Raw genomic sequence first — 25,781 nt, forward strand, 5'->3', positions numbered from 1 at the left:
ACACAATGGCATAAATGTTACTTTCCCCTGGTAAAGATACTGAACAACCTATTAAGATCTCCCTTTAAAGAGCATTACTGTGTATACCTTGTGTCCATGAAGAGTGTAAATAAGTCTTTCTCCTAAGAGGTCCAGAATCTTTAGGGTACCGTCAGTAGAAGCAGTGATGAGGTAGTTACCAGAAGGATGGAATGATATACAATTAACCCCTGCTCTGTGAACTGATTTACAGAAGACAATATTCAAAGCCTGTAGGTATCTGCTAAGAGGATATGTACACTTTATTTCTTTGCTCTTTTCTACTTCCCAAAGAGCTGCTACATTTAAGGGAAAAACAACCAAACTACTGGGGCATAGAAGAATCTCCAAAGTATTTGTTTAGCTTAGTTCTAAAAATTAAGAGAAGCAAAGAAATAAAAACAATTCAGATTGGATTCTTAAGGTCACTAGACTACTAAAGGATACTTGCAACATGTCAATATGACTTGTTTGTCCACTTTCCTCAGTAAGGAATGAAATAACAGACTCTTAATAAATCACATTTAATTGCAAAGAGTCCCATTGTAAAGAAAATAAACTACATTGTTTTTACCTTTGAAATGCTGCAGTAGCTTGTTCATTCGAATATCCCATAGTTTCACTGAGTTACTGGAACCAGCAGAAGCTATACATGTTCCACTCGGGTTGAAATCCACGAAAGTTGCAAATCTAAATATAATTAAAGAAAACTGATTTATAATGTGTTTCCACAGAAACATTTAGGGGGGTGTGTATATATATAAAGCCTACAATATTAACACTGAGCTGCCACAAACTTGTGTGGAACCTACACATATGGAAAACTCAAATAAGGCATTTCAAGCAACTGAAATAAGCATAAGAAAACAAGATGTGTGTGATGAATCAATCTCATTTTTGCTGAAAATATGGTATAATTGATCCAAGTCAAACCTTCAGAGTTTGTGCTATGGTACAAAGTTCCTACAAGATAGTTCTTGATAAGAGTTTGTAAGCAACAAGTAAAATAATTTTGTCTAAGAACCAAGTATCTAGCTATAACAACATTTTGGACATGAAAAAGGATGAAGGCAGCCATGAAATCAGCAAAGCACATATACATGATAAATATTCCACTGACTTCTTAACTAAAACTGGATAAAAGATGTTTAAGAAAACTGCATTAAAAAAAAGCAAGTATTTTTTAAACTTAAATAAGGCAGATCACTGAAGGTAACAAAATATTGTTTCCATCAACAAGTGGAAAAGTCTTCAAGCTTTCTTCTTGTTGAAACATCCAATATCAAATAGCATTATCAAAATTGAGGGGAAACATGGAAACACTTCAAAATCCAAGAATAATCTCTGTTTGGATTATCTCTTGATTGCTGGAAAACAACTGGATAAGTGCAGCCAGTTAACCTCTTTAGAAAAACAGTGTATGAATTATTTCACTTGACATGGGTGGTAGAATTCTGATCTGTTTTAAGATTTAACATATATATATATGTCAGTACCACAGAACACTAAATTAACGTCATTAACATTATACTATTACATTTCTCCTTTTTTTCTAGTAAAACTTACTCCTCATAATCTGAGAAGCTACTAACACAAATTTTATTTCTTGTATCCCAGATGTTAACGGCTTTGTCCTCACCACAAGATGCTATTATTCTTCCATCAGGTGAAAATCTGGAACACACAAGTGTATATATTACTTAACAACTGATTTTGCCTAGATTAGAATTAGATACATAAGTAGCAAAACACCAGAACCAGGGAAGCCTGTTTGAAATAAGGATGCTGAGCATTTAAAGGACATTTGAACTCGCAGTATTTCTCATGGACTAATAAAACTGAAAAGAAAACCACCTCCCCCTATTCCACTCTGCCCCATTTCACAATCAACTACAATTAAAAACAGAGCCATAGACAAGAGGAAGAGAGGGGGTTGGGGGGAAGGTATCAACAACCTAGGGATGGCACTTCACATGACAAAGAAATTATTATAGAGAACCATAGACAAAAAGACAAAGGGGACACAGTAGAATCTTTTGTTCAATGTTAACCTATATTTATGTTCTCTGAGCAATTTCTAAACTTACAAATAATGGACAAAGCATTCACAATTATTCCTAGACTAGCAGACAAGGTTTTTAACAGGAAATTTGACTTGTCTATACCTTCCTCAAGCATTATTATTTCACTTACTGAGCAACTGCACAATGACATTAAAAAACTGCTCAAGAACTTTCACATGTAATTTCCCAGAGCTTTCATTTTTATTTTCATCAATCAGATACTTTGAAACTTTGAAGGGGTCTGAACTTCACCAGTGTTAAATTCCTTTCTCAAGAGGTTTATATCAGGCCTCTCTTAGCTACAGATTTTCCATTAATATGGAGGAATTTTTTTTAAAAAAAAAATCAGCAATCTTCGCTTGTCTTTGAAGAGCTGTCCTGTCTTTAAAGAGTATGAATCCTAACTTGAAGCCCAAAGGTCATTTATTTTACCTTTTCCAATTATATAAGCTTAACTCATCTGGATTCATGACATTCTTTAATGACACTACTATTCCAAGAATAGTTGAGAAAATCCCTACAATGCATGATAAATCTAGAAACAAATGCTGGGAAATAAGTTAATATAACAAAAAACAAAACAAAACTGAAGAAAGACAGGATACTGGCTGAAAATGAATACAGAAGACCCCATTTGTCTTTTAATAGAGTGAATACACTGATTCAGTACGTACACATATAAACACAGAGCAAGCTTTCATACTTCAACTACAAGATTGATACAAAACTTGTGTGCATAACATTCATTTATTAAAATTCAATTATAGGTGAGAGATCATTTGTCATTCACAGACTTTTCTTCTCTTATTTCTACCCTGGGATACGAAATCACCTTTGTTATAAATTCCATTTTATTAAGAGAATAAAAACAACACTTACTTGGCACAGCGAACCCAACCAGTGTGTTGGAATAGGGTAAACAAAGGGCGCTGATAGCAAACACTCCATATTTTTACTAATTTATCATTGGATGCTGAAACTAGGGAGCAGCCATCATGGGAGAAGCTCACACTCCGAACAGATGCTGTATGACCTCTCAGTACTGATGATTCTCCATGACTAAGGGGAGAGCAAAGAAAATGAAAGAAAACCCCAAATACTAAGTCACAAATCACAATTTTGAATCCCCGTAAAACTCAATGTCAGCATATTTAGAATCTTACCCAAATGAAAAAGCAGTATACAGAGGTCAAATCTTAATGTCACCATTACTTTTTTACTTATTTAAATATTATTAGAATAACATTTCTTAAGTTGCATCTATCATGACCAATTTTACAGAACAATGCAATTAAGCAACATTGGCCTTTTGTCTCATTAGCATTAGTATTTGAAAGAGATTTTTTTTTTATACAGTAGTATATAAAACTGCTTGAAAGTTCAAGTAACATCCGTCTAAGATCATACTGAATAAATCATAATTACTACTAGTCAAGAACAGTCTGATAAAGTTCCTTAAAAATGTTTTTTTCCAAAAAATTGTTTTCTTCATCACGTCTCCCCAAAATGAAGTGCAGCTATGCAATCCTTATTAAAATATAATCTTTAAGCCAGAGAAATATTATGAAGCATAGTTCTAAACACACAAAATTGTGACCTCTGAGTTGTTATTTTTCTTTTGAAACTACACATTATTAACAGAAAATAACAAAGTAATACAGTGAAGAACTGTGTTGCTCGTTGTCCCCAATCTCCATTTCTGTCAAAGCCCAGGCATGTGGGAAGGAAAAAAACAAAAAACTTGAGAGAAGCCTTCAATATTCACATTACACAATAATGAAACACATATCCAGCAGTGCTCAGTAATACTCACATGCAAGGAATCCATAGCCTGATAGTGTGATCATGAGAAGCTGAAGCCAGCACCTGCCCATCTGGTGAGAACTCTACACTTGTCACTGCTTCTTCATGGCCACCAAACTTGTAGGCTCTGCACTGCGTCTCCAGCTTCCACAATATAAGAAACCTATCCACAGAGCAGGTAACTGGCAAGAAATAAAATATATTAGGAGTCTGCTCACTGCTCTTATGAAAGTCAGAGCTAACAACTATGGATTTGGATTCACCAGAGAACTTAATGGGTATTACAGGGAGGGAGGAGTTACTAGGTTTTAATGGTTACTTAGCCTGAGCAGAAGCCTGGTAGCAAGTAATGCCAACACCAAGCTTTCAGAAGGATGTCACAAGACTGGGAGAAGTAAAGGATAGTTTTTAACAGGCAGCTCTCCCACATATTACGCCAACTGGCTTACAAGTATTTTGAAGACATGAAGCAAAATATTCAAAGCTGAACATCATGCACATCAGTCAGCACAAATCCCAATCTGCCTTTACCAAATCCTAAAAACAATAGACAAACTCTTCAGTAATCTCATTTTGATCTCTGAGATGGAATTTGTTTCAAGCATCAAGTGTTTAACTCCAAAAAACAAGGGAACTTAAACTCAAGTCACGACTTCTAACACTTCAGATAGCTACACTTGAGTGAAGATATCAATATATGATAATTCTATAATCCTATTTAAGTACCAATTTTATAATACTAATATTTGTCTAGTTCAAAAGACAATACGAAGTTGTCAGTCTGAAAATAAGAACATGTTTGAGGGTGAGCTTTTTGCAGTCACTTGACAGGTGAACTATACTATCTACAATCGAAGAGGCAAACCTAACTTTTATCAGAGCTTGATCGTTTTCAGGAACCAATTAGAAGCAAAGACAATAAGCAGTTGAATTAAACAGGTGCATGTGATTTTCCTACATCCCTACCATCTTCATCTCTGCTAAATTCCAGTATATAGACATAAATAAAAACAAGGTAGTCACAATCCCATCCCTCAGTTTTCAAACTCCTAACCCTAGTAGAGAAAAGAAGGGAGAGGAAGGAAAAACAGGGGCCTCCTGGAAGTTGGAAGAGAACATGAAGATGGCTTTTCTCTTCCCAGCTTCTTTCAAGCACTAACATAGCACAAAGAAATTGAGTTTGCTTATTACCACGTAAAGGCAAGCCTCAAACAAAATATTAGCATATTAGAAAATTATATTTTAACTATTAAATTCCCTTTATGACTTTGATATCAAGATATTATTTTTATTCCTAAAAGACTAGCTTCTGCTAAAAGATGTGAGACCAGACTATCTCTATGCCCATATCTACAGGCCTATATATGACAAAGAAATACAGGATATTTTCTTCCCACTTCAACTTTTCAAAACCCTGCTTTACAGCAGGGTCTTTCTAATTGTACTTGAAAGAATTCCCTTCTCCCTTTGATTGTGAAAAGTGTGATCTACAGTGGAGTAAAACTAAAAGGAAAAAGTGAAACATAAGCTAAAATAGAATTTGAAGGCATCAGGCTGGAAATGTGAAACAGACAAGACTAATGGCTTCTAAAACAAATAGTTGATGAACTACCAAATACCTGTGGTATCTTGTGAAATGCATGAAGGCTGTGCAGTATCAGCTTTCAGTTCTAAAAACAGAGGGAAATATTCTAGACAGGTGACAGCACCTTTCATTCAGAGCCTGGTTTCTTGCAACTTGCTGCCTCATAGATGGGCTATCCCAAGGTAAATGAGACACAAGCAGTGACCTGAAGTACTCCTTTCTGTGGGACATCTGTGACCATCTTCCTTATTTTCCCTCTGGACTCCCTGCTGCCTATGTAATACTTAAATATTGGATCGGAAACAAATAAAAAAAAGCACAGAAGATCCAGAAGAATTTTTTTAGGCTGTGTCATAGCACAAATAGGCTTGTTGCTCCTCAGAGAATACGTGACATACCCAAAACCATGTTTAGAGGTGAAAGACAATTTGTCCTTGCTATGAACAACTGAAAAATACAACTAAAATGTAGAAAGCTGAAAACTCACACTGAGCTGACTCCAATATACAACTTACTTCAGTTTATAACCTGAGTGCTTTTTTTTTTAAACATCAGTGCTCCTGTACACACCCATGTATAGCAGATACACCACTGGATAATTTGCTTTTCTGCTGATGAGTCATTACAGAACAGAGCTCCAAAAAATAAGGTCCTGGCCTTATGCAAAGGCCAAGTTGCAAGATGTACAGCCAAGTGGTGTGTAAACAGATACCTGAGCATCACATACGCCACAAAAAAGATTTTATGGTATTTGCAGTGAAATGAAGTTCAATTTATGAATTGTGGCTATTGATGCTATACATTGTTATATATACACACAAATATATGAACACAAGTTGCTGAAATAAAGAATTACCATCTCACTCTCACTTCCCACAATAACAAAGTGGTGACTAAGAAGGTTGTGCAAAGATCAAAAGAGACAAACTCAGACAGGCTTTAGCAGCTCAATGTACATCTCTCAAAATACTGAAGCATCTCCAATATAATTAATCACTCAGTCCAAGAATTACAGGGCAGATAGAATACAGTGCACATGATGGGTGTGTGAATATTCAAACTCTACCACTGCCAACAAACCCCCACACTTTACAGGAACCCTGCAGCCCTCAATGATACAGTACAATGTCACAATACAAACACATTTTGCAATGAATTGCAAGATTTCCTACTTGGAGAAAAGTAATTATTAATTGAACCTCTGTCAAAAAAAGCCAATCTAGAATTCTAAGTGCAGTGGATAAAATATGAAGAACTTTTAGTAACTTCTGCAAGTTCAAGTTATTGGCAGTTTTTGTTGCATTCTGTATGCAGGTACACAAGAGTAAAAGAACTGAAAGGAGTCAGCACACTAGCCAACATTTAATTTTCTGGACTTTATTTTTTCAAAAGAAATCCCAAAACCCTCCACATTTATTCAGTGTTAAGTTTACATTCAATTTCTTTTAAGTCACTTAGAATCAGTAGTTTAAAATATATACAAGTGTTCACCAAATCTTCAAAGTCTAACAGAATAGAAAAGCATTTGGAGTTTCAGATTTTCCAGAAATCCGTATGTACTGAAAAATAGCTGGATAGGAGTATTGAAACTGTAACATGTTTTTTGTTTTTTCCTTCTTTCTCTCTCTAGTCCCTCTTCCTTTTATTCACATGTTTTTTATTCCCATTGGGAAGATTTAAATTTTATTCTTTTTTGGTTGTTGTTGTTGTTTTCTCCCCAGTTTGTTTCTAAATAACACCAAAAAATAGAAATGGACATCATGAGAAGGAGGAAGGCTTCATATACATAGAGAGAATAACTTCTCAAACTCAGAGGCAGATTCACTTCTAATTATTGCTTAAATAGATAAGGAATACTTTGAAAGTCAGGTTTAACTTGAAGGCATTTCTTTATATGAAAAGCATTTTTTGCCAAGTGCTAAAAAATTAACTGTATAAAATTTGCATAGTCTATATTCACACCATTATATTACTTTCATCTGAAGAAACATGCATTGCACATACCATTTATGATCTGCCACACAGGAGAATCTAGGCCTTTTTCCTGTCATTTCTATTGACTGTAACAGCAAACTTTTCACAAAAGCACATAATTTATAAAATTTATTAACCCAGTACATAATGACTGGTTGCCTTTTAAAATTTGATAAATGGTTCCTAACTTGCAGGTCCACAAAAGAATTCCTGCTGCAAAGTGGAATGAAATTTCTCAGGAATGTTTCCCTTATGTAGTAAAAAGCTCCCTTTTTTTTTAACAAACAAACAAAAAACCAACAACAACAAAAAAACCAACTTGGGGGAAAAAGGAAGATAAAAAATGGGCAAAAAATCAAATTGCAAGTAACTGCCTAAAAATAAATTAAAGTCTTAAAAGAATCCATGCCACACAGTGGCAACCATTTTTAGCATGACTCAATGCTGCATTCCAAGCTCCAAATTTTCTTCTGTTCATCTTCTATCTTAACCTGTTTCCACCCAAAATGCTCAAGGCTTTCAAGTCAATAAGATTTAAGAATATGTTCTAACTTACTCTTACTTTATTTTTGGCAAAACTTCAACTACATCAGTTTTCACTAGTCCCTTTTTAACCCTTCCACCACCAACACCTGTAGCAAATGCACATCCACTACATTCCTCAAGTATCCAGATTCCTAATGCTCACTAGCTTACATTTCTACCTACCAGTCCCATGTAAAGACTTACTAAACTATGACTACTGAAGAACATTTATCACTTCATTGAAAATAATCAAAGCAGCTGGAATGCACAACACATTAAGAAAAGTGTTCAACTTAAATCTTATGAAACTAAAATACAGATACTAATGAAAAATTTCTTTCAAGTACACAATATATCTGTGACATCTACCATCTATAATCACAATCAAAAAAATTAGTGATATGATTCAAGAATCAGTATTCTTCAAAAAGTCAGCATAACAGAAAAAAGAAAACATTCTAAATGAGTAATTCTGTGAACCACCTTACCAACAAATCTTAGTTTCATCCAAGCTGTCCTTAGTCGTTTCAACTCCCTTCATGTCAGAAGCTTCTGCTTCCCAGCCTTACCCAAGGTCTCCAGTAGTATTGTTTTGACTAGAGGCAGTTAATGCTGTATTATCTCAAAACTCTTTCAAGGGCTGGCCCATGCCAGCTGTTGCCAAAACACAAAAAGCAAAATAAAACAGCCCAAATGTTCCTCGATGTTACCTTCCTCTACCCTGCTGACAGATGAAATGGAAAAAAAAAACAACAAAAAACAAACAACAAAAAATCCAAACATGGGTCTAGATCACATAACGTTTGTGTCCCTAGGATGAGGGGCTGAACATGGAAAACTTACACAGAGGCAATGCATACATTAAATATATAGCTAAGAAACAGCAGTAGCTAAGGCAATTTTGTGGCTCCCTTCCTTCCATTGCCTTTAAACAAAATTCTTACTTGTAGCTGTCCCTATTTTTTCCATTTGTGATATCGCCAGCATGTCCTTGGTTCCACAGGTACCACACTCACCTCTAAATGCATGAGAGCTCCTGACTAAGCCCCATGGGGTAAGATGTATACAATAGGTACAAGATTGCAAAGCAGTGCCAAAGCCCTTCTAGGTAAATAAACTTCCTGTTCTTCTATGTAATAGAGTACCCTTAATAGCATGTACCGTCAATCAATGTGCCTCCATTCAACCTACTCCAATGCTACTGTAGCATTACTTAGGGTGTTAGATACATATTTTATAATGCAAATGCAACATAGGTCAGCTAATACCACTGCAAGAACCTTAACTTTCATTCTGTAAATAAATTTTTTTTTGTTTACATGTAACATTATCTTGCAGGATTATTGCATAATTTTAAGATGGAAAAAATCCCTCCTCAGTCCATCCAGAAAGTTTCGTTTTACCATAATCAAGACTGAGAAAATTAATAATGGATCAAAATTTTACAAAAGTAAAAAGTATTAGATGTTCTAATCCATGTTTTAGAAACCAAACCCCACTATTTACTTTCGCTTTCCATACAGTTCATCGCTACAGACACATCTGAAAACATTCCAAGGTACTCAATCAAACACTGCTATCTGCTCACACGTGTAAAAAGCTTGGAGATCACAGTCCATTCAATTCACACTACCAGCAGTGATTATTTTTCAAATTTCCAAATCTGATTTTTATCTCCAGCATTACAAGTTCTCATTTGCACATCAGCGTGCCCCTCAGTCGTACGATAAGCAGTAAGGCACTTCCCCGAATGAGGATGATAAATAGTCCCATCTTCTCTGAAGTGCCAGATAATAATTTCTGGGATGGGAGAGCCATCTTTTGGGCAGCTCCTCATACCTATGAAATCTTCACGCTCAGGGACTTCAGCACACAGCTCAGTTACAGAGTTAAATCTAATCTCCTGATTTGATGTATATTCAAAAAATTGGTTGCCTCCCTGACCATGACAACCAAAGAGAGAAAGGTGAGACCCTGTAGGATTATGTTCCTGTAAGACATAGTCAAGGCACTCTGTAGGTATTCCCATGCTGCGGATAGCACCGTGCCAGCCTGGACGATCTTCTGGTACATGCAACTCAGCAAATACATTTTTTAAATACCAGTGAAAACTCTTGCATTTCAAACGCTCTCTAAGAATCTTTCTTTCAGAAATGTCTCCGTAATTTTCTTTCCTTGCTGAAGGATTTCTGTTGTAGAAGTGGTCTTTGAACTCATCCATCCACACCTCAGCAGCACGTGCCGTGTTCTGAAGGAAATTTGGTCTAGCATAGGGCGCACGCTTTGGAAACACATGGCCCACATGGGAGCACGGATGAATCTCCAACATGCCGCCACACTGCCAAACCCTAAATGATAATTCTAAGTTCTCCCCTCCCCAAACATCCATTCCTGTATCATAGGTTCCCAGGTACTCAAAATACTTCTTGCTGACAGCAAACAAGCCACCAGCCATAGTTGGGGATCTGATTGGGTCCGTTTCAGATCTGCGCCTGAGACGTTCATGTTTAGGCACCGAGTGCCACTGGAACGTCAGCCGCCAGTCGAAGCCCCCAATCATGGGCTCTGCCGTTTGCATGTAGTATTCAAATGTTTTCCAGTCAATGGTGTCAATGACAGGACAAACAATAACAGTCTCATTCTCAGCAATCCTTTCGAGCAGAGGTTCCAGCCAGCCGGAAACACATTCACAGTGACAATCTAGGAATGTGAGAACATCACCGGTAGCAAAGGTAGCGCCAATCAAGCGTGCACGAACCAATCCTTCTCGTTTGTTGGTTCTTATCAAGCGAACTCTTTTCAGACTGCTTATGTATTTTTCGAGTTCAGCCTTCAAATACACTTTATCGCTCAGGTCATCCACCAGTATAATTTCTTTCAGAAGCACTGAAGGTGTTGTTTCAAGAACACTGTGTATCGTCCGCAGCAGTGTTGACCAGGCTTCATTGTAGAAAGCAATTATAACAGATGTGGTGGGCAGTCTTCTGTAGTTGTAAGATTTAGCTTTACAACCACTCAGTCGATTATCTTCAATGTGCCGGTGGAGAGAAATTTTATCACTTAAATAAATATTGATTGCATATTTCTCAATCAGCTCTTCTTCCTGTTTCTTTTCCTCAGGACTCAGCTGTGGGCGAGAGGGTTTACCCCACTCTCCTGGAGCGTAAGGGTCAGGTGGGGGTTTGTCATACACTGGACGAGCCAAATCGACAGCTTCTTCTGCTCTGTCAGAAAAGCGCCTCTCCCATTTCCCTTTAGTGATGCTCTCGCCGGTGAGGGAGGCACCAAAGGAAGAAACCGACAGCTCGACCACAAAGTAAGCGATCATTAAGAAGCCGAGGAACACGCAGCTTTTGCGGACCCACGTCCATCTTCTCGCCAGACGGATCCTCATCTTAGGGAGTTAAAAGCAGCTCCTTAGCAGAGAGGGGTCCGTGAACTCCTGCCGGGTCTCCCCGCGCCCCCGGGGAGGAGGGGGCTGCAGGCACTCCCAGCCTCGGGCTCGGGCCGCCGGCAGAGTTTGCAGCCAGCCCTCCGTGCTGGGCCCAGTAGATTCCAGGGGGACCGCGGGGGAGCGGGGCGGCGGCGGAGGCACGGAGCAGCCCCCTGCCCCTCCGGCCTCGGCGCTCCCCTCACTTACTTCCTCCTCCTCCTCCTCCTCTCTCTCCGCGGGACAAACTCCTCCTCCCGCCTTGTGGTTTGCTCAAAAAGTTGTCGCTTAAGGAAGGGGCAGAGACTCCTTAGCCCGCCCGAAGGCGCGGGAGCCCGCCCCGCCTCCGCGCCCGGACCTGCGCCCGGAACCGCCCGGCGGCTCCGGGGAGGGAAAGAGGGAGGAGGGAGCGGGCTGCCCCGCCCGGAAAGCAAACGGCGCCCGGCCCCGCACTCACCCAGCCCCGTCGCGTTCGCGTTGAAGGCGACGCCCGTCACCGCCGCCGTGTGGCCGCGGAAAGGCCGGATCAGGACGGGGTCCTCCTGGGGAGAGGGTGCGCACCGTCAGGCTGCGGGCGGGGGCGGCCGCGTTCGCCCTCCCCCGCCCCTTAGGGGCCGCTAACGCCCCGCGCGCGGCGGGAGCCGCCGGTCCCGGCGTCCGGAGCGTTTCCACCGGCGGGGGCGGCGACCGGGCAGCCCTCGGCGCCGGGCGATGCCCGCCGGCCGCGGCTCGCCTGCCCGCCATCCTGGCTACCGCGGCCGTCGCCGGGGGCCGGGGCCGAGCCCTTACCAGCGGGGAGGCCATGGGCGGAGCGGGGAGGAGCGGCCCGCGAGAGCCCCGCGCTGCAGGCGCGGCCGGCCGAGCCCCGGATTCATCCGCCGCGCCAAGAGCGCGGATCCCCATCCGCCCATGCGCGGCCGCGCTGCGCGGGGCGGGGCCGCGCCGGGCGCTCTTAAAGCCGCAGCGACCCCACCCCCCCCTCACGGCCCGGCGGCGCTGGAGCGGGGCCGCTTCCCCAGGGAAAATGAAACACTCCCAGGCTCTCCGGGGGTCGCGACATGCTGGCTCAGCGGTTGTGAGGGGCTGAGCTCTCAGCGAGGGGCGCGGCTCGGCGGAGCCGCAGACATAGGTGGGATGCTCAGCTAGCGGAAGGTCTGACCCACGTTACCTCGATTTTGTGACGCAAATTCATGCAGGACAGCTGTGTTTTAAACCTCAGACTGATTTTGTACCTTAAGTAGTTTGGCCTCTTGTCTTCTTTTTCTTCAGTTGTTTCTTATTTTGGTCAGACTTTCTACATTTCTAAGTTGGCACTTGCGTCTGTGTCATACGGAGTGGTCATTTAACAGACCTTTAATGCTCTAAAAACCTGCGCCTACCTTAAACAAAAATTAAGAAAATCCCAACGCTGCAACGCTGTTGTTAGTAGTACTGTGAATGTTTGTGCAGCTTCATGGGAAGCTAGGGGAGGGAGCCAGCCTCGCTGGAAAAGTACTGCTCCCATCATAGCTGTGCTAGTAAGAGCAGGGCTGACGGCAATTAGCAAAAAGAAGGGCTGTGGTGTCAAAGCTGTCATTCGATATGCGAGTGCTCCTGAAGAAGTAACTCATACTGCAATTACCCTTTCTTTCTTTTTTAAATCCAGTCTGCCTTTTACTGGTTGTTCTGACACTGAACTTTTACATCTAGAGAATCAGGTCAGTAATTAGGCCAACATATAAGAATTGTCACTTATAGGACAGTTCCAAATAAACTGTGTTTAACCATGAAATGTGCATTTAAAATAATAATTTTGGAAGTGGTGAAAAAAGTAGGATTATCACAAATATATAGGGCAGTTTCCATGAATCGACTAGCACTCCTTACATTGAGGTTATGTAGGCTGATAATTTCACATTTTGATTTCACAGTATGAAACCCTTTTAAAAAAATAAGTGGTGGGACAAGACACATTGATTTTAACTTGGACCTAGCAAAAGCTACAGGTTTTCTGCCATTATTTGTTTTTGGTTTGGCTTATTAGTGGAGTTTTGTGGGTTTTTTTCCTTCTACATAGCTCACACTCCCATCCTTTAATTTTAGTCCCATGATTTAGATCACAAAGTAAAATGTAGCATTAAAAAAAGCTGGTAATGATAAGACTTAAATGTTCTGCACTGTACCCCACTGCAGGAAGTAAGTTAATAGTTAAACTGACATCTTCACCATTATTAAAGTCTTCCAGCCTTTCTCAACTTTTTTTTTTCCAACTATCTTTTTTTCTGACAGGTTTTTTCAGCTGTGAATGATGTGTCTCATCAGGGAGACTACATTTAGATTCTATCCCTCTGGGCTAGTACCAAACTTTGTGTGATCTTAATTTATTCTGTGTCCTCTCATCTCCTGAATGAGAGAAAGTACCATCTCTGCTGCTTTAATTGTGTGCTGCTCATTTTCAGTATTTCTTGTACCTTATGTTTTTGGGTTTGGATCTGTTCTGGAAGCCCCTTAAAACCCAGTGGTCAGAAACATGTTACTACTTTAGAAACTGAGCTGAATCACAATTCCCAGTCCTACTGAATCCTTTTCTTTTGCTTTCTTTAGAGCTGCTATTCTTCCAGCAGCTCAGTATATTTTACTAATTTTGGCATGCTAGCAATAGACTGGAATCTCTACCTGCCCACAAAATTCCTGGACTATAAATTGCCAGGTGATAGGCATAAAGCAAAGGAAGGACTGTGATTTTGGAGAGAGGGAGGTTGGCGTCCCTCTTTCTATGAATTGATAGATGAGTGTTTCTCAAATTGTGGGGCTTACAATGTTAGTCTGTTCCTGGCTCTTCTCAGCTGAGAGTGCTTTGAGGACTCCCAAATGCTCATAGGAAGCAAAGTATTCCTTTACTGCAGACGTGTAATTAGCTATAGTAACTGTAGTTATAGAGCTGGCAGGTAACAGTTTTTATGATGATTATGTTCCCTCATTAGTATGTATAGATTTTATTTTTAGAATTGTTTTAAGATTATTGTAACTCCTAATAATGCAACTATGAGCTGGCATTGTCTTTTTAAGGTTATGATATGCAAGAGCAATTTACTGTAATAAGTTGTTGTGCACTGTGATGACAATGATAAATGGTGCCTCAGAAAATATGTTCCAAGCATCATGTGTCAGCAGGCTGCTGTTTCAGCAGCTATGGAGATTTATTTTTTTTTTTTCTGAGCACTGTGTTAAGGTAGTATATGTCTGAACAAAAATTGTATCTAGAGAAGAGCACTTTAAAGATGGTAATTCCAGGCTTGTGCTGACTGCATGTTCACTGCAGGAAAAGAATTAGTAAAATGATGTCTAGAATTCAAGGATACATGGACAAACGTGATAACCTTGGTGCATGTATGCTGCAATGCACACATAAATCATTATTATTATTATGAAATCCTAATTAGTGTAATTAATATAAAACAATACATGAGCATAAGGGGCAAATATACTAGGAATATAGTAGCCCACAAAAAATTCTTTCATGTCTGAAATGAGGTATTTTAACTTAGTGTTAATCCTACTTTAAAATAAAACTAAAAGCCCCAGCTGTAATTATGTGGCATCCTATTGGGAGCAGCAGAGCTGTCCAGGCTGCTGAGAGGCCTCAGGAGGTCGTACTCTGTCACTAGAGGGGAGTGTGAGATCTGCTTTGCCAGGGTGGTGTTGGGTATTCACCCACCGACATGTAGGAGGAGAATGTAGTCCAAGGGCACAAAGATTTAATTGCAGTCTGTTTGGCTGTTGTAGAATTGTTATACCGTATGATCTTTTCTGCTACATCAACATGGCTATGAAAATAAAATAAATATTAAACCTATAAAATAACTTGTGGAGTAGTGTTGGGTTTTTTGCTTCTGTTGAAATTTTCTTATCAAAATCCCATTAAAATCTGTTTGTCAACAGCAGCAAGAGAATGGAAAAGAGTATCAAGTAGGTACATAACAATTTGGAATACAAAGATGATTTGGAATACATATGATGTTACTTTTAGTCTAAGAAGCATCCTGGGGTTCTGAGGGAACTGGTAGATGTGATGGCTGAGCCATGTCTCAATCATATTTGAAAAGTCATGATAATCAGGCTTTGACTATCATTCAGTGACTGGAGTGACACTGACTACTGTTCTGTAACAGTATCTCAGGCACTGGAGGGAAGGAATTGTCACACCCAGACCCTGGGAACTGCTGACCAGCCTCACCTTTGTGCCCAAACAAGATCATGGAGCAGGTCCTGCTGGCAGTTACTTCAAAGCATATGAGAGGTGATTGTATGAAGGTGACTAGAGACAGCCAACACAGCTTTGTCAAGAGCAAATCATGTGGCTGCCTCTGATGGAGTGACTGTATCAGGAGACAAAGGAAAGGTAAGAGATGTCACTTGACTTCTGTAAAGCCTTTAATACTGTCCCTTCCAGTGCTTTTGCCTCTAAATTGATGTGGGTTTGATGGATGGACTATTAAATGGCAAGGAATTGTATGACTGCAACCAAAGAGCTACCAGTGCTGAGTGGTATCCTCCCACAGGTGTGTTTTGGGGCTTATAGTTTAATCTTAGTGACACAGAGTGCACCTTCAGGAAATTTGTGTGTGACACCAAGCTGAGTGGTTCAATTGATAAAGGGGATGTATGCCATCCAGAGGATCTTGACAGGCTTGAGGAGTTGGCATGTACATACATCATGAAACTTAAAATTGTCCTGGCTTGAGGTAATGCCCAGTATCAATATAGACTGAGGGATGAATGGATTGAAAGCAGTGGAGAAGATACTGGGAATACCCATGGGTGAGAAGCTGGACATAACCCAGCAATGTGCACTCCCAGCCCAGAAAGTCAAATGTGTCCTGTGCTGCATCAAAAGTAACATGACCACTGGATGGAGCAGAGTGACTCTCCCCCTCTGCTCTGCTCTCAAGAGACCCCTCCTGGAGTGCTGAGTGCAGCTCTAGGACACCCAGCACAAGGTGGACGTGAACCTGTTGGAGCAGGTCCAGAGGAGGGCCACAAAAATGATGAGTGGTCTATTGACACTGATAAATGTTTGAGATTTTTCCTTTTTCAATGTAGGGATTGTATTTGTACAGAAGCATAAATAAGAGAATTTATCTCTTATTACTGATGCCTGAAGGGAAACGTGTGGAAGAAAACTGCATCATTCAAGACCATCTGGATTAGAAGCTGAGGGTGACAATTACTCTGCCAAAGAACCTAAAGTCATTAGAATTTGTATAAAAGTGTGTGTGTTATCCAAAGGTCTTTTGTTTGTTTGTTCCTTTTAATTAGATGCTTTTGTGTAAAAGATACATATCTTTATAATGACTCAAGGGATTAAATCCCTTAATGTTCCTCCCTTAGTACCCAAACATCACTATAAAAACACCGAGTAATAGGCAGCAGCTGCATGTAAGTCTCTTAGTGTTACCTGAAATGTCAATAACTCTTGCCCTCTATAATGTATGTGCATTATTTGAAGCTCAGAAAGTTTGCAGTCCCTGATTGTTTTTAGATAATTGAACAGGTTTTACTATGAAATTTTCTGTGATAATCCTATCATGGTGTTTTATATCAGTAGCATCACTATATGGATGAATACCCAAATTTAAAGAACATCTTTCTTTCTTTTCTGTAAGGTTTTAATGGATGATCAAAATCAATAAGGTTTCCTGTGTTGCCAGTAACATGGGTATGTTGGTAAATATATTTTTATTTCAAAGCACTTGCATCCAGCTTTTCTAAAAATAAGTAAAGCAGTTTTTTTCAAAATAGTATGGTGTCTCTTTGCCATGCAATACCTGAAATTCTGTCATGTTGCAAAATTCAATGCATTGGAATCTAGCTACTTTATCAAATTGTTTGGTAATGTGCACTTAAAAATCAAGAGCTGTTCCTGTGTCTGAGTTCGTGAGAGCTAGAACAGTTTTGGAAGAATTTAGTACACCATAGCAAAGGTTAGTAGAAATTTATTAATGCTTCAGAAGGTGCTATATAGAATGATTGAGAGCATCTTCATTTGGTATACTTTATAACAGGATCATTCATCTGCTACAATGTGGACGTTAACTGCAAAGGTGGATGGATGAAAACTGGTGAATTGTATGGAGATGCCTAGTTTGGTAAAGTATCTCTTCAGGTATGTACTACAAGGTGACATTTCACCTAAAGGAAAACAATCTAGGGGGTAGAATAAAAGGAACAAGGAATCTAGAATAAGAAATCTAGCTAGAAGAATGATCTCTTGATGTCAGAGCTCGCCTAAATTTTCAAGAAAAAACTTAATTGGCCAAGTGTAACTGTGTTATGCATGTTTATAGGTAATTTTAACAAGTGGCCTTTAAAAAAAAAATAAAAAACAAATCTTATAACTCTGAATTTTAATTATACATAATTTTCAGGGGTAAGTATTCCCTGGAAGCACCCTAGTAATTTCTTACAATGCTGAAATAGGATTAATGTCTAGCTGATAATTCTTATTTCTGATTTTTTTCTATAATCCTCCATACAATTAGTTTCTTTAGAGTGCATATTTTCAACATCAGTCTTCCAATAGCAGTAAAGCTAAGATAAAGTCCTTGAAACCAATGTTTGCAACTGCCAGGTACAAAGTAAGACAAATGATAACAATTGCAATTACAAAAACAAGTCAGGAAAAACGATAAGCCACAATTATTGAAAAATAAGGAACCTAAAGGTTCTTGAACAACTGCAGCTACAACATCATGTTACTTTCTTCTGCCGATTGCTTTCTGAAGGGTGAGGTCTGACCCACCAGAGACTGCAGGTGCTTAGCACAGGGCTGTGCTCTATGCATTTGTTTGGCTATGTCATAATGCAAGGCTCCCACACCTCCCATGCATCCTCTAAGAGGATCCTTGACTCTGTATCCCATGACTGGTCCAGAAATTTCTTGAGTGCTGATTTAGAAGAGCTGCTCTCCTCTGCTGCTTCTTTGTGGCATCTGTCTAAGGGCAGAGCCATCAGTGTATTTTACCAGGGCTGAACCAGACTTTTGTTAGTATGTTTAAAAGAGCTAGGAGACTTTGATTCTCTTAAGTTAGCTACCTGTCCAGAGGGACAGGACTCAGGAAGCAGTGGCAGCTGCTTCATTTCAAGATAGTTGCAGAGAAGATATGAGAGAGAGGCAATTTTACAAATTACATCTGTGTTCATCACTACTTTAACAGAGTAGGATAGGGATTTGTGTCTGGGCAAGGAAAAACCTGCATCTGTACCTATTTTATTATATTATATTATTTTATTATTTTATTTTATTATTTTATTTTATTATTTTATTTCTGTTGCAGCACTGTCTGCTTGGGCAGGAGGAACTTTCCAGTATGACAGTTGGCAAACCCACAACATGACAGACTACCACAGATGCTTCCTGCTGCTACCATATAGATTTTCTCTTGAATATTACTTGTGTGGCTGATGCACACAGAAGAATGAAGGGAGTGGTAGTAGTTTCAGACTGTCTTATTATTAAATACATTGTTCTGCTTTTGTATCAAGTACAAAAGCTGCCAGTATAGATGAGATAACTAGACAGTCGTCTGATTCAAAAATGAGTGATGTCATTACATCTTAACAAATCATGCTTCTAAAATGGTAAAACTGTAATCAACAGGCCCTATTCCACTAGTGAAGCATGCACATATAGCAGGTCACCTTGCAGGTAGAAAACTGCAAATACCTTACCCATTCCCTGCATTCTTCTTTAAAGCTCCCTTTCCTCTCTTGCAGGAAGGCTGTATACATACATAGCTGTATGTGTGTCAGCTTGTGTCAGCCCTTTCTTGCAGTGGCTCTAGTGTTATGAAATTTTATGCTGATCTGAGCATAATGTCGGGTTCTGTTCAGAGGAGGACAACTCCTGAATGGCTGAACAAGCCATGCACCATAGAGAGGAATGAAGCAGGAAGCATCTGCTTAGTATCAAAAAATGAAGTCAGGAAGAATGCCCACGATTTTCTTTTTAGAACAAGTTTGCAAAAAAACCCCTCAGGCTTCCAGTAGCATTCTGTTGTATCACAAAATGTTACCTGCTTTTATCATCTTGCACATTACTAATTGCAAGGCTGCAGCATATGGAGACACTATATGCAGAATCTCCATCACAATCCAGTTGCAATTCTCCAGACTGTTTTACAGTGGCAATTAGAAATACAGCTACTATGAAGACTGCTCCTAGCTGCAGGAAGAGTCAGCAGAGTTACATAGCAGACAAGAAATGCAGCAAATTGCTGCAATTCACTTTCAAAGTTACAAGGGATACCTGGGTGCCAGAACTTTTGCAGGGGCAGTAGCAGGAATAGCCCAAGAAGCACGGTTTGGTGGTTTCTGCCCATTCAGAACAAACCAGGCAGTTTTCCATCAATATCCTGTAAGGCTGCAACCTAACAAGTGTTTTCACACCACACAATCTTTCTGATGGAGACAAAATACTAAGTTCAGGCTAAAAAGATCAGAAGGAAGCATGCTGGAGATGAGAGCTCTAACTTAATCTGTGCACTCTTTCCATTTTTTTCCCTAATTCTTACTTAGAAATTGTTTGCTGGCTACTTTAACTCTGGTTTAAGAGAGTTCACTTTAACTAGGTTTATATTTTGAAGAACATAACCTATCATTAGAATAAGCAGCTGATTCTTGCGTCCATAAAACAGACACTGAATTTCCCAGCTGTTGTTATGATTACATTATTGCTACAAGAGCTGCTTTCAAAATCACTCCTGCTGCAAGGAAGTTTTCCTGCCTTAGTATTCAATATGATCATGAAACTTTGTCTTCACCAAAAATATATTAACATTTGCAGATAAACACATTTTACTGTGACACACCACTTAATTATGTTATCCATGTTTAATTTTGGTATTTAAATAAAAACTACTAAATTAAGTTTCTTATATCAGTTTACCAAGAACAGTTGATGTTCTAGTTTTGTTATGCTCCCTGAAACCTATCATCACTTATGTGAAATCCTAGAGTGGTCCATAGTGGTTGTCAAATTTTGGTATTCAGATTCACAGCACAAATCATCATTGAGTTTTCTCCCAGCCAAAACAAGAGGTAAAGATGACTGAAGTATTCAAGCATAAGTAGAATATTTTGTAGTGCTCCTGACGTTAATGCCTCAAGCTGGATAAATCTGCTTTATAACACAAGCTTTTCAACTTGAATATTCATGTTTTTTGCTCTTCTTACTTCTTTCCTGTTACCCTACTTTTCTTCCCCAAAAGTTTTCAAAAACCTTCTCGTTGCTGATATGTTTCCTTCCACTCTCCCCATTCAATTCCTACTTCCTTCCATCTACAGTGCCTTGGTTGTTAGTTCCTCGAGCTCTAGACTGGGCAGCAGGAGTCACAGGAGGAGCTCTGTGCTAGAGTTTTTGCTGTGCAGAGAACACCCCACACCACTTGCCTGCAGCAGCAGTTTACCCGAAATGGTTCCGTTGTGGTTGACCAAGCTGTCACAGAAGCTGTTGAAATTGCACAACGGAGAGAACACCGCAAGAAGAGAGGAATGGCAACCTGGGCCAGCAGCACATGATACAACCTCATTCTGTGAAAAACTCAGTTGCAACCCAATCACATCCCTGCAATGAGTCAGAGCAGTTTGCTTATACAAGGTACTGTTTTGCTGGAACGCCAACAAGGCTGACTGTAGAGGTACTTATAAGTTGAACTTGACTACGGTCCCTGCTGTTATAGCAAAAGAAATCCCCAAAACGAGGAGATCCTCCTTGACAGATGTCAAAGCTTGCTTAAAAGCTTGGAGATAGTAGACCAACTGGCATGAACAGAAAAATAATAAATTTCTTTCTTGAAATGGCTAAGCCCTTTTATTTCATAACACAAAAGCAAAGTATTGAACTGTATAATTTTATTAGGGTGCTTAGTACCTAAATACATTTTTCCATTAAATTTACGCCAAGGCCTGATTTCTGAGTTACAGCACAATCAAGACTTACAAGACTAAGACAAGGCAAGAAAGCCACAGAAACACTTCTGTTTTATTTGGCAATATCCCAAATGTAGTCAGTTTGGAAATAGCTATCTTTGGCTTAACTGTTGGACTTGGATTGATTCCAAGTGGAATGTTCCAAATTGTGTCCATGATAGTATGTATGAGTGTGTCCCAGAATTTCAGTGTTTTTGACAATGATTGTCAAGAGATGAACCATGACTTTGGAAAATAAACGCTGAGGGGTCTATTGGTTGTGCTGATTGCCTTTGGGGACAAGAAGAAAACCAATGGAAAATTGTTTTCTCAAGTGGAATTTTATCAGCTCATACTCCTCATCCAGTGATCAGAAGCCCTGTAGCACTTCATCATTCAAATATATAAAATGCTGATTGTGTTGATTGGTATCAAGCTGACACTTGATCATTTATTGACATTCAGAATTGGGTCATGGGTTTATGGCTCTTTTGAAAAAGGCTGAAGTCAGTGAGATTTAAAGCTGTAATAACTGTATTCAGGTACTGACTTGCCTACAGGATTGGCTGGGCGTCCCAAGCTCTTTAAAAGTGGCAGTTCAGAATACTTTTAACCATATTCTGTAGAGTTATCTTTTACTGAATCATTAAGACTTTTGAAATGAGACATGCTTCAATATATTGACTCTACAGATGAAAATACTAAAGATTTCTGCACCTTTAAGGTAGAGAGCCATTACACAGCATATTGGAAATCAGTGTTGTAGGTGCTCCCCCACATCCTCTAAACATGCTTGTGTTAAATGTGTTTTAATTTCAAAAGGAATATGGTATTTCTAAGAAAAAAGATTATCTTTCTGTTTTGTAGAAACTCAGCTATTTTTTCAACAGTTAGAATGTCAACTTTTGGGTTGAATCATCTCACTACTATAACATTTGATCAGCCAGGAAGCTAGTTTTACTATGCAGGTTATGCTTGGACTCTGAAACTTTTTCCCATTACAACATTTTTGAGATCATAATGGCAGTTTCGTAATGTTTTTCTACATTAGCATTAAAGTTTTATAGGCAATTATGTGAGAACCGATAAAAAGAGACTCCAACTCTGATATAATACTAAGTTCTTTAAGTGTAGCAAAATATTTCTGCAACTCAAGGCAGAAGAAGGGAGCATTTGTATGCAATATCAGAACTGATATTTCATTTCATTTCACCAATCCTTTGCTCAATTAGATAAAAGCCTGTAGCACCACCACTCCATGAAGTAAGGTAAGGAGAAAAAGTCAGGGTCTCAATTCCATGTAAACTATAGTCTTCTATGACTAAAAACATACTTTTCAGTACTCTTTGTCTTGATCCATTAGAATAATATAAATTCCATTAGCTTTATAGGCCTGCAAGAGAACCTCCTTTTTTTAGAAACTGATCTTAAACACTTGAAACCAGAAAAAAAAAAAAATACTAACTTTTAGATAAAGGACTAGGTTCTTTCAAGAGTCCTAAGTAGAGAGCACAGCAATGAAACCACAAAAATCTTCAAATAAACTAGAGTTTAATTTTTCTTAGAATCAGTTACAATTTTTTTTTCTTTCTACACCTAAAAGAGGCAAATAACAGAATGAGAAATCCTCTCCTTGAAAAGAAGCTGATTTCCATGGGTCTGTGGCTTTCTAGAGATCATGTTAAATAAAATCTGTGGGCTTTCCTATGAACTACAGCCATTCAAAAAGGTTTACTAGAGCAGAATTGATACAAGCTCTGTTGTCACAGTAAACATTACAGCAGGCAAATATCAGCAAGCCTTTTGGTCAGGTCAGTTTAAGATAAGAGAAAGAAAATAGTCAGCTGCTTTCTTGCTTGGCCTCAGGTTTGATCATTCCAGCGGCTGATGTCTGTTGAATTCTGTCTATGTATAGAAAGAATACCCATGAGGATTATGAATAAACCAAATAGAATTACACCTCCTGCTCAAGAATTTCAGGATCAGAGAATTACTGAGGTTGGCAAGGGCCTCTGCAGGTTATCTAATCCAAAGCCCTGCTAAAAGCAGCATCAGGTACAGTAGTTTGCTCAGGGCTGTGTCTAGCTGAGTTCTGAGGATCTCAAAGGATGAAGACTCCCTAACCTCTCTGTGTGTTTTCTTGTGTTCAGGCAGTTTCACGTGCTGCCACTTTTGACTGGCTGGGAAAATCAGAAACTAATTTCTTAATATGGCATCAATTTAGCTATGTTCTGCTAAAACATGATGGGCTTTATAGAATCTTTATGGGCTAAGTAACCAGCCGAGCTATTTTGGTGATATTTGGCCTGCAAATTCTTTTGGACTTAAAAACTTTGTAATGTAGTTCATACTGTTGTTTTTCTAATTGAGAAAAAAGCTGTCTGTCCCTCTTTAACTCTTTTTCCAAAGCCAATTTTTTCCACAGATCTTGTTGAAAGAGCTCTAAAGAGCTCTCCTATGAGTTGCTCTGGGCTCTGGCACCAAAAGATGCTACCATATAAAAAGTACTCCCAAAATTTACTGAGAGTGGGTGAGATCTTGAAGTAGAAAGCAGAAGACCAAAAGGCAAGATAGAAATATGATAAATGAGAAAAATCCACTGCTGCACATCTTGCACCATCTGTCCTTCACTGATTCCCTACAATCATCCTTGGCAGACTGGAAGGGGGAAGACAGAAAGGAGATATCAAGTTGTAATTCATGTCTATCTATTGCTAGATTTATTAGAACAGAGCCTAGTTGATTTGTCAAAAGAAAAGAAGCTAAGAATGACTCATCTCTTGGGGAAATTAAAATATGACAAAAAGCACCTTTTCCAGTCTTCTTTTTATTTAAAAACACTTGTTTATATGAATGCTTTCTGAATGATTGTCCTCAATGAATTCAACTGTTGCACTGATCAGAACATTAATGGCCAATACATGTCAAGTGATTAAAGAGAAATCTTCCCATCTCTAAAGCAGTGTTGCCCAAAACAAAATCCTGTGTTCTACCAAAATATCAGTTGAAAGCATTCCCTACTTCATGAATCCTGTGTCTGACTCATGTGTTCTCTGACAGGTCCCATTGCATGGATCTGAATTTTGTAAATTGTTAATTTTGCAGATTCTCTCCTAAAATACATAGCACAAAACACTATGCAGTAGCTGCCAGCACAGTAGTCAAAATAAGCTATGTATTTTCCCACAAACATCTGCTAAATACAGGCTTACCTTTTAGGAGATCTTGCAACTACCTTAGGTCATAACTGAAGAGGTTTTGTACCTAACAGCCATCAGAGCAACCAACTTGTGGAAAACTGAGAAAGTCAAGTTAAATCCTGTATTTGTAAGGCTAAAATTGTCAAAGATGAAAAACATATCTTCTGGGGTTTATTTGTAGAGCGGCTTTTTTATTGTATCTTAAATCAAAAGTCTGGGAGGCTTTTCACACAAAACATTTCAAGTGTACACCCTGATTCTCTACAAGAGATTGAAAGCTTTAAAACAGGAAAAGCCAGTACTCATTCTGTGCCTGAGCAGTTGCCATGGAGTGAACCCAAGACTGTGCCTTTGCCAAGGAGGAAGACATAGAAAGGTTTTCTGTATGATCATACTTACAGTCTTTCAGCATAATTCAGCTTCATGCCTTGCAGAGAGGCAGCCTAGGAAAGCCGATGAAGATGTTCAGAAGATGTTAGATGCTGCTATGTTTGCAAGGACAAAAGCATCAAAGGGATCCAGAATGCATATTTCCATTTTAGTGAGCAGCTACTGCTTCAGGTTTGGATTGACACTTGTCATTACATCAGAATGTGAGATGATGCTCCAGTATTCCAGAATGTACACTTCCACCAAAAGCTGTTAATTCCCAGAAATATTCCTGCTATTTTTCCAAGTTTAAATTCCTACTGTCTTCTATTTGGGGCAAGTCAAGGAACCCTTTTCAAGCTGAAAATTGTATGGATTTTGCAGAAAACTCTAGTAGTAAAGAGTCACTATCCAATGAGCTACCTTTTACATGCTGGTTTTTTTTCAGTTGTCTAAGCCCATCCCATCATTTTCTTAGCAAAACCTCATCTCTGAGTACAAAGGATAAATAATACCTGTAGGAGGTTTCTGTTTTAGACACTAAGTCATATCTCCTTGATGGATGCTGCAACCTCCTGAGGAAGGTGATTAGGTATTTCTGTACACAGTTCAGGGGAGAAGATTGGCAGGAACAGCTATAGGCTCCTTATTCTGGCCCAGAATTTCTCATGACATGGCCCTGAATAAGCAGGCCTAATCAGTCTGGAGATAAATTGGAGTTGGACCCTTCATGCTGGCCAGGGTCATTAAACAAAGTTAAGGTACTTCAGTGAGGGCTTGAAATCTGTAAGATCAGAAGAGATGCACTGCTGGGGGAGAGGGTGCAGATGGAAAAAGCAGCAGCTCTTAAAAACCAAGTGTTTGCA

General features: G+C 39.3%; 2 protein-coding genes and 1 long non-coding RNA gene across 8 annotated transcripts in view; 1 reads left to right on the forward strand and 2 right to left on the reverse strand.

Moving 5' to 3' along the window:
* The window catches only part of POC1B (POC1 centriolar protein B), a 48,259-nt gene extending 35,943 nt beyond the window's left edge, over window positions 1–12,316 (reverse strand). For 2 of the 3 annotated variants that reach the window (XM_015627496.1, XM_033514730.1), the window contains exons 1-7: window positions 12,188–12,316; window positions 11,856–11,940; window positions 3,895–4,066; window positions 2,961–3,140; window positions 1,585–1,692; window positions 593–708; window positions 88–221 (exon numbers count right to left, since the gene is read on the reverse strand). In XM_015627496.1, the coding sequence (XP_015482982.1) occupies window positions 88–221; window positions 593–708; window positions 1,585–1,692; window positions 2,961–3,140; window positions 3,895–4,066; window positions 11,856–11,940; window positions 12,188–12,301 (909 nt within the window). In that variant the 5' untranslated portion in view covers window positions 12,302–12,316. Of the gene's footprint in view, window positions 1–87; window positions 222–592; window positions 709–1,584; window positions 1,693–2,960; window positions 3,141–3,894; window positions 4,067–8,456; window positions 8,543–11,855; window positions 11,941–12,187 lie in introns of those variants that run through there. The other variant, XM_033514729.1, reaches the window with a different exon arrangement.
* On the reverse strand, window positions 6,826–11,846 carry GALNT4 (polypeptide N-acetylgalactosaminyltransferase 4). The gene has a single exon (XM_015627495.2). The coding sequence runs from the start codon at window positions 11,360–11,362 to the stop codon at window positions 9,611–9,613; it is 1,752 nt and encodes a 583-aa protein (XP_015482981.1). The 5' UTR covers window positions 11,363–11,846; the 3' UTR covers window positions 6,826–9,610.
* A 34-nt stretch (window positions 12,317–12,350) lies between the features above and the next one.
* Window positions 12,351–23,575, forward strand: LOC107204419. Of its 4 annotated transcripts, XR_004497662.1 has the most exons (5): window positions 12,351–12,527; window positions 13,044–13,095; window positions 15,550–17,096; window positions 17,443–17,543; window positions 20,723–23,575. It is a non-coding gene; the product is annotated as an uncharacterized LOC107204419 (long non-coding RNA). The 4 variants fall into 4 exon arrangements; XR_004497661.1 differs by having other exon boundaries at window positions 12,351–15,779; window positions 17,044–17,096; XR_004497660.1 differs by having other exon boundaries at window positions 12,353–17,096.
* The last annotated feature ends 2,206 nt before the right edge of the window (window positions 23,576–25,781 follow it).

Source organism: Parus major, chromosome 1A, assembly GCF_001522545.3.
Source record: "Parus major isolate Abel chromosome 1A, Parus_major1.1, whole genome shotgun sequence".
NCBI classification, from domain to species: Eukaryota; Metazoa; Chordata; class Aves; order Passeriformes; family Paridae; genus Parus; species Parus major.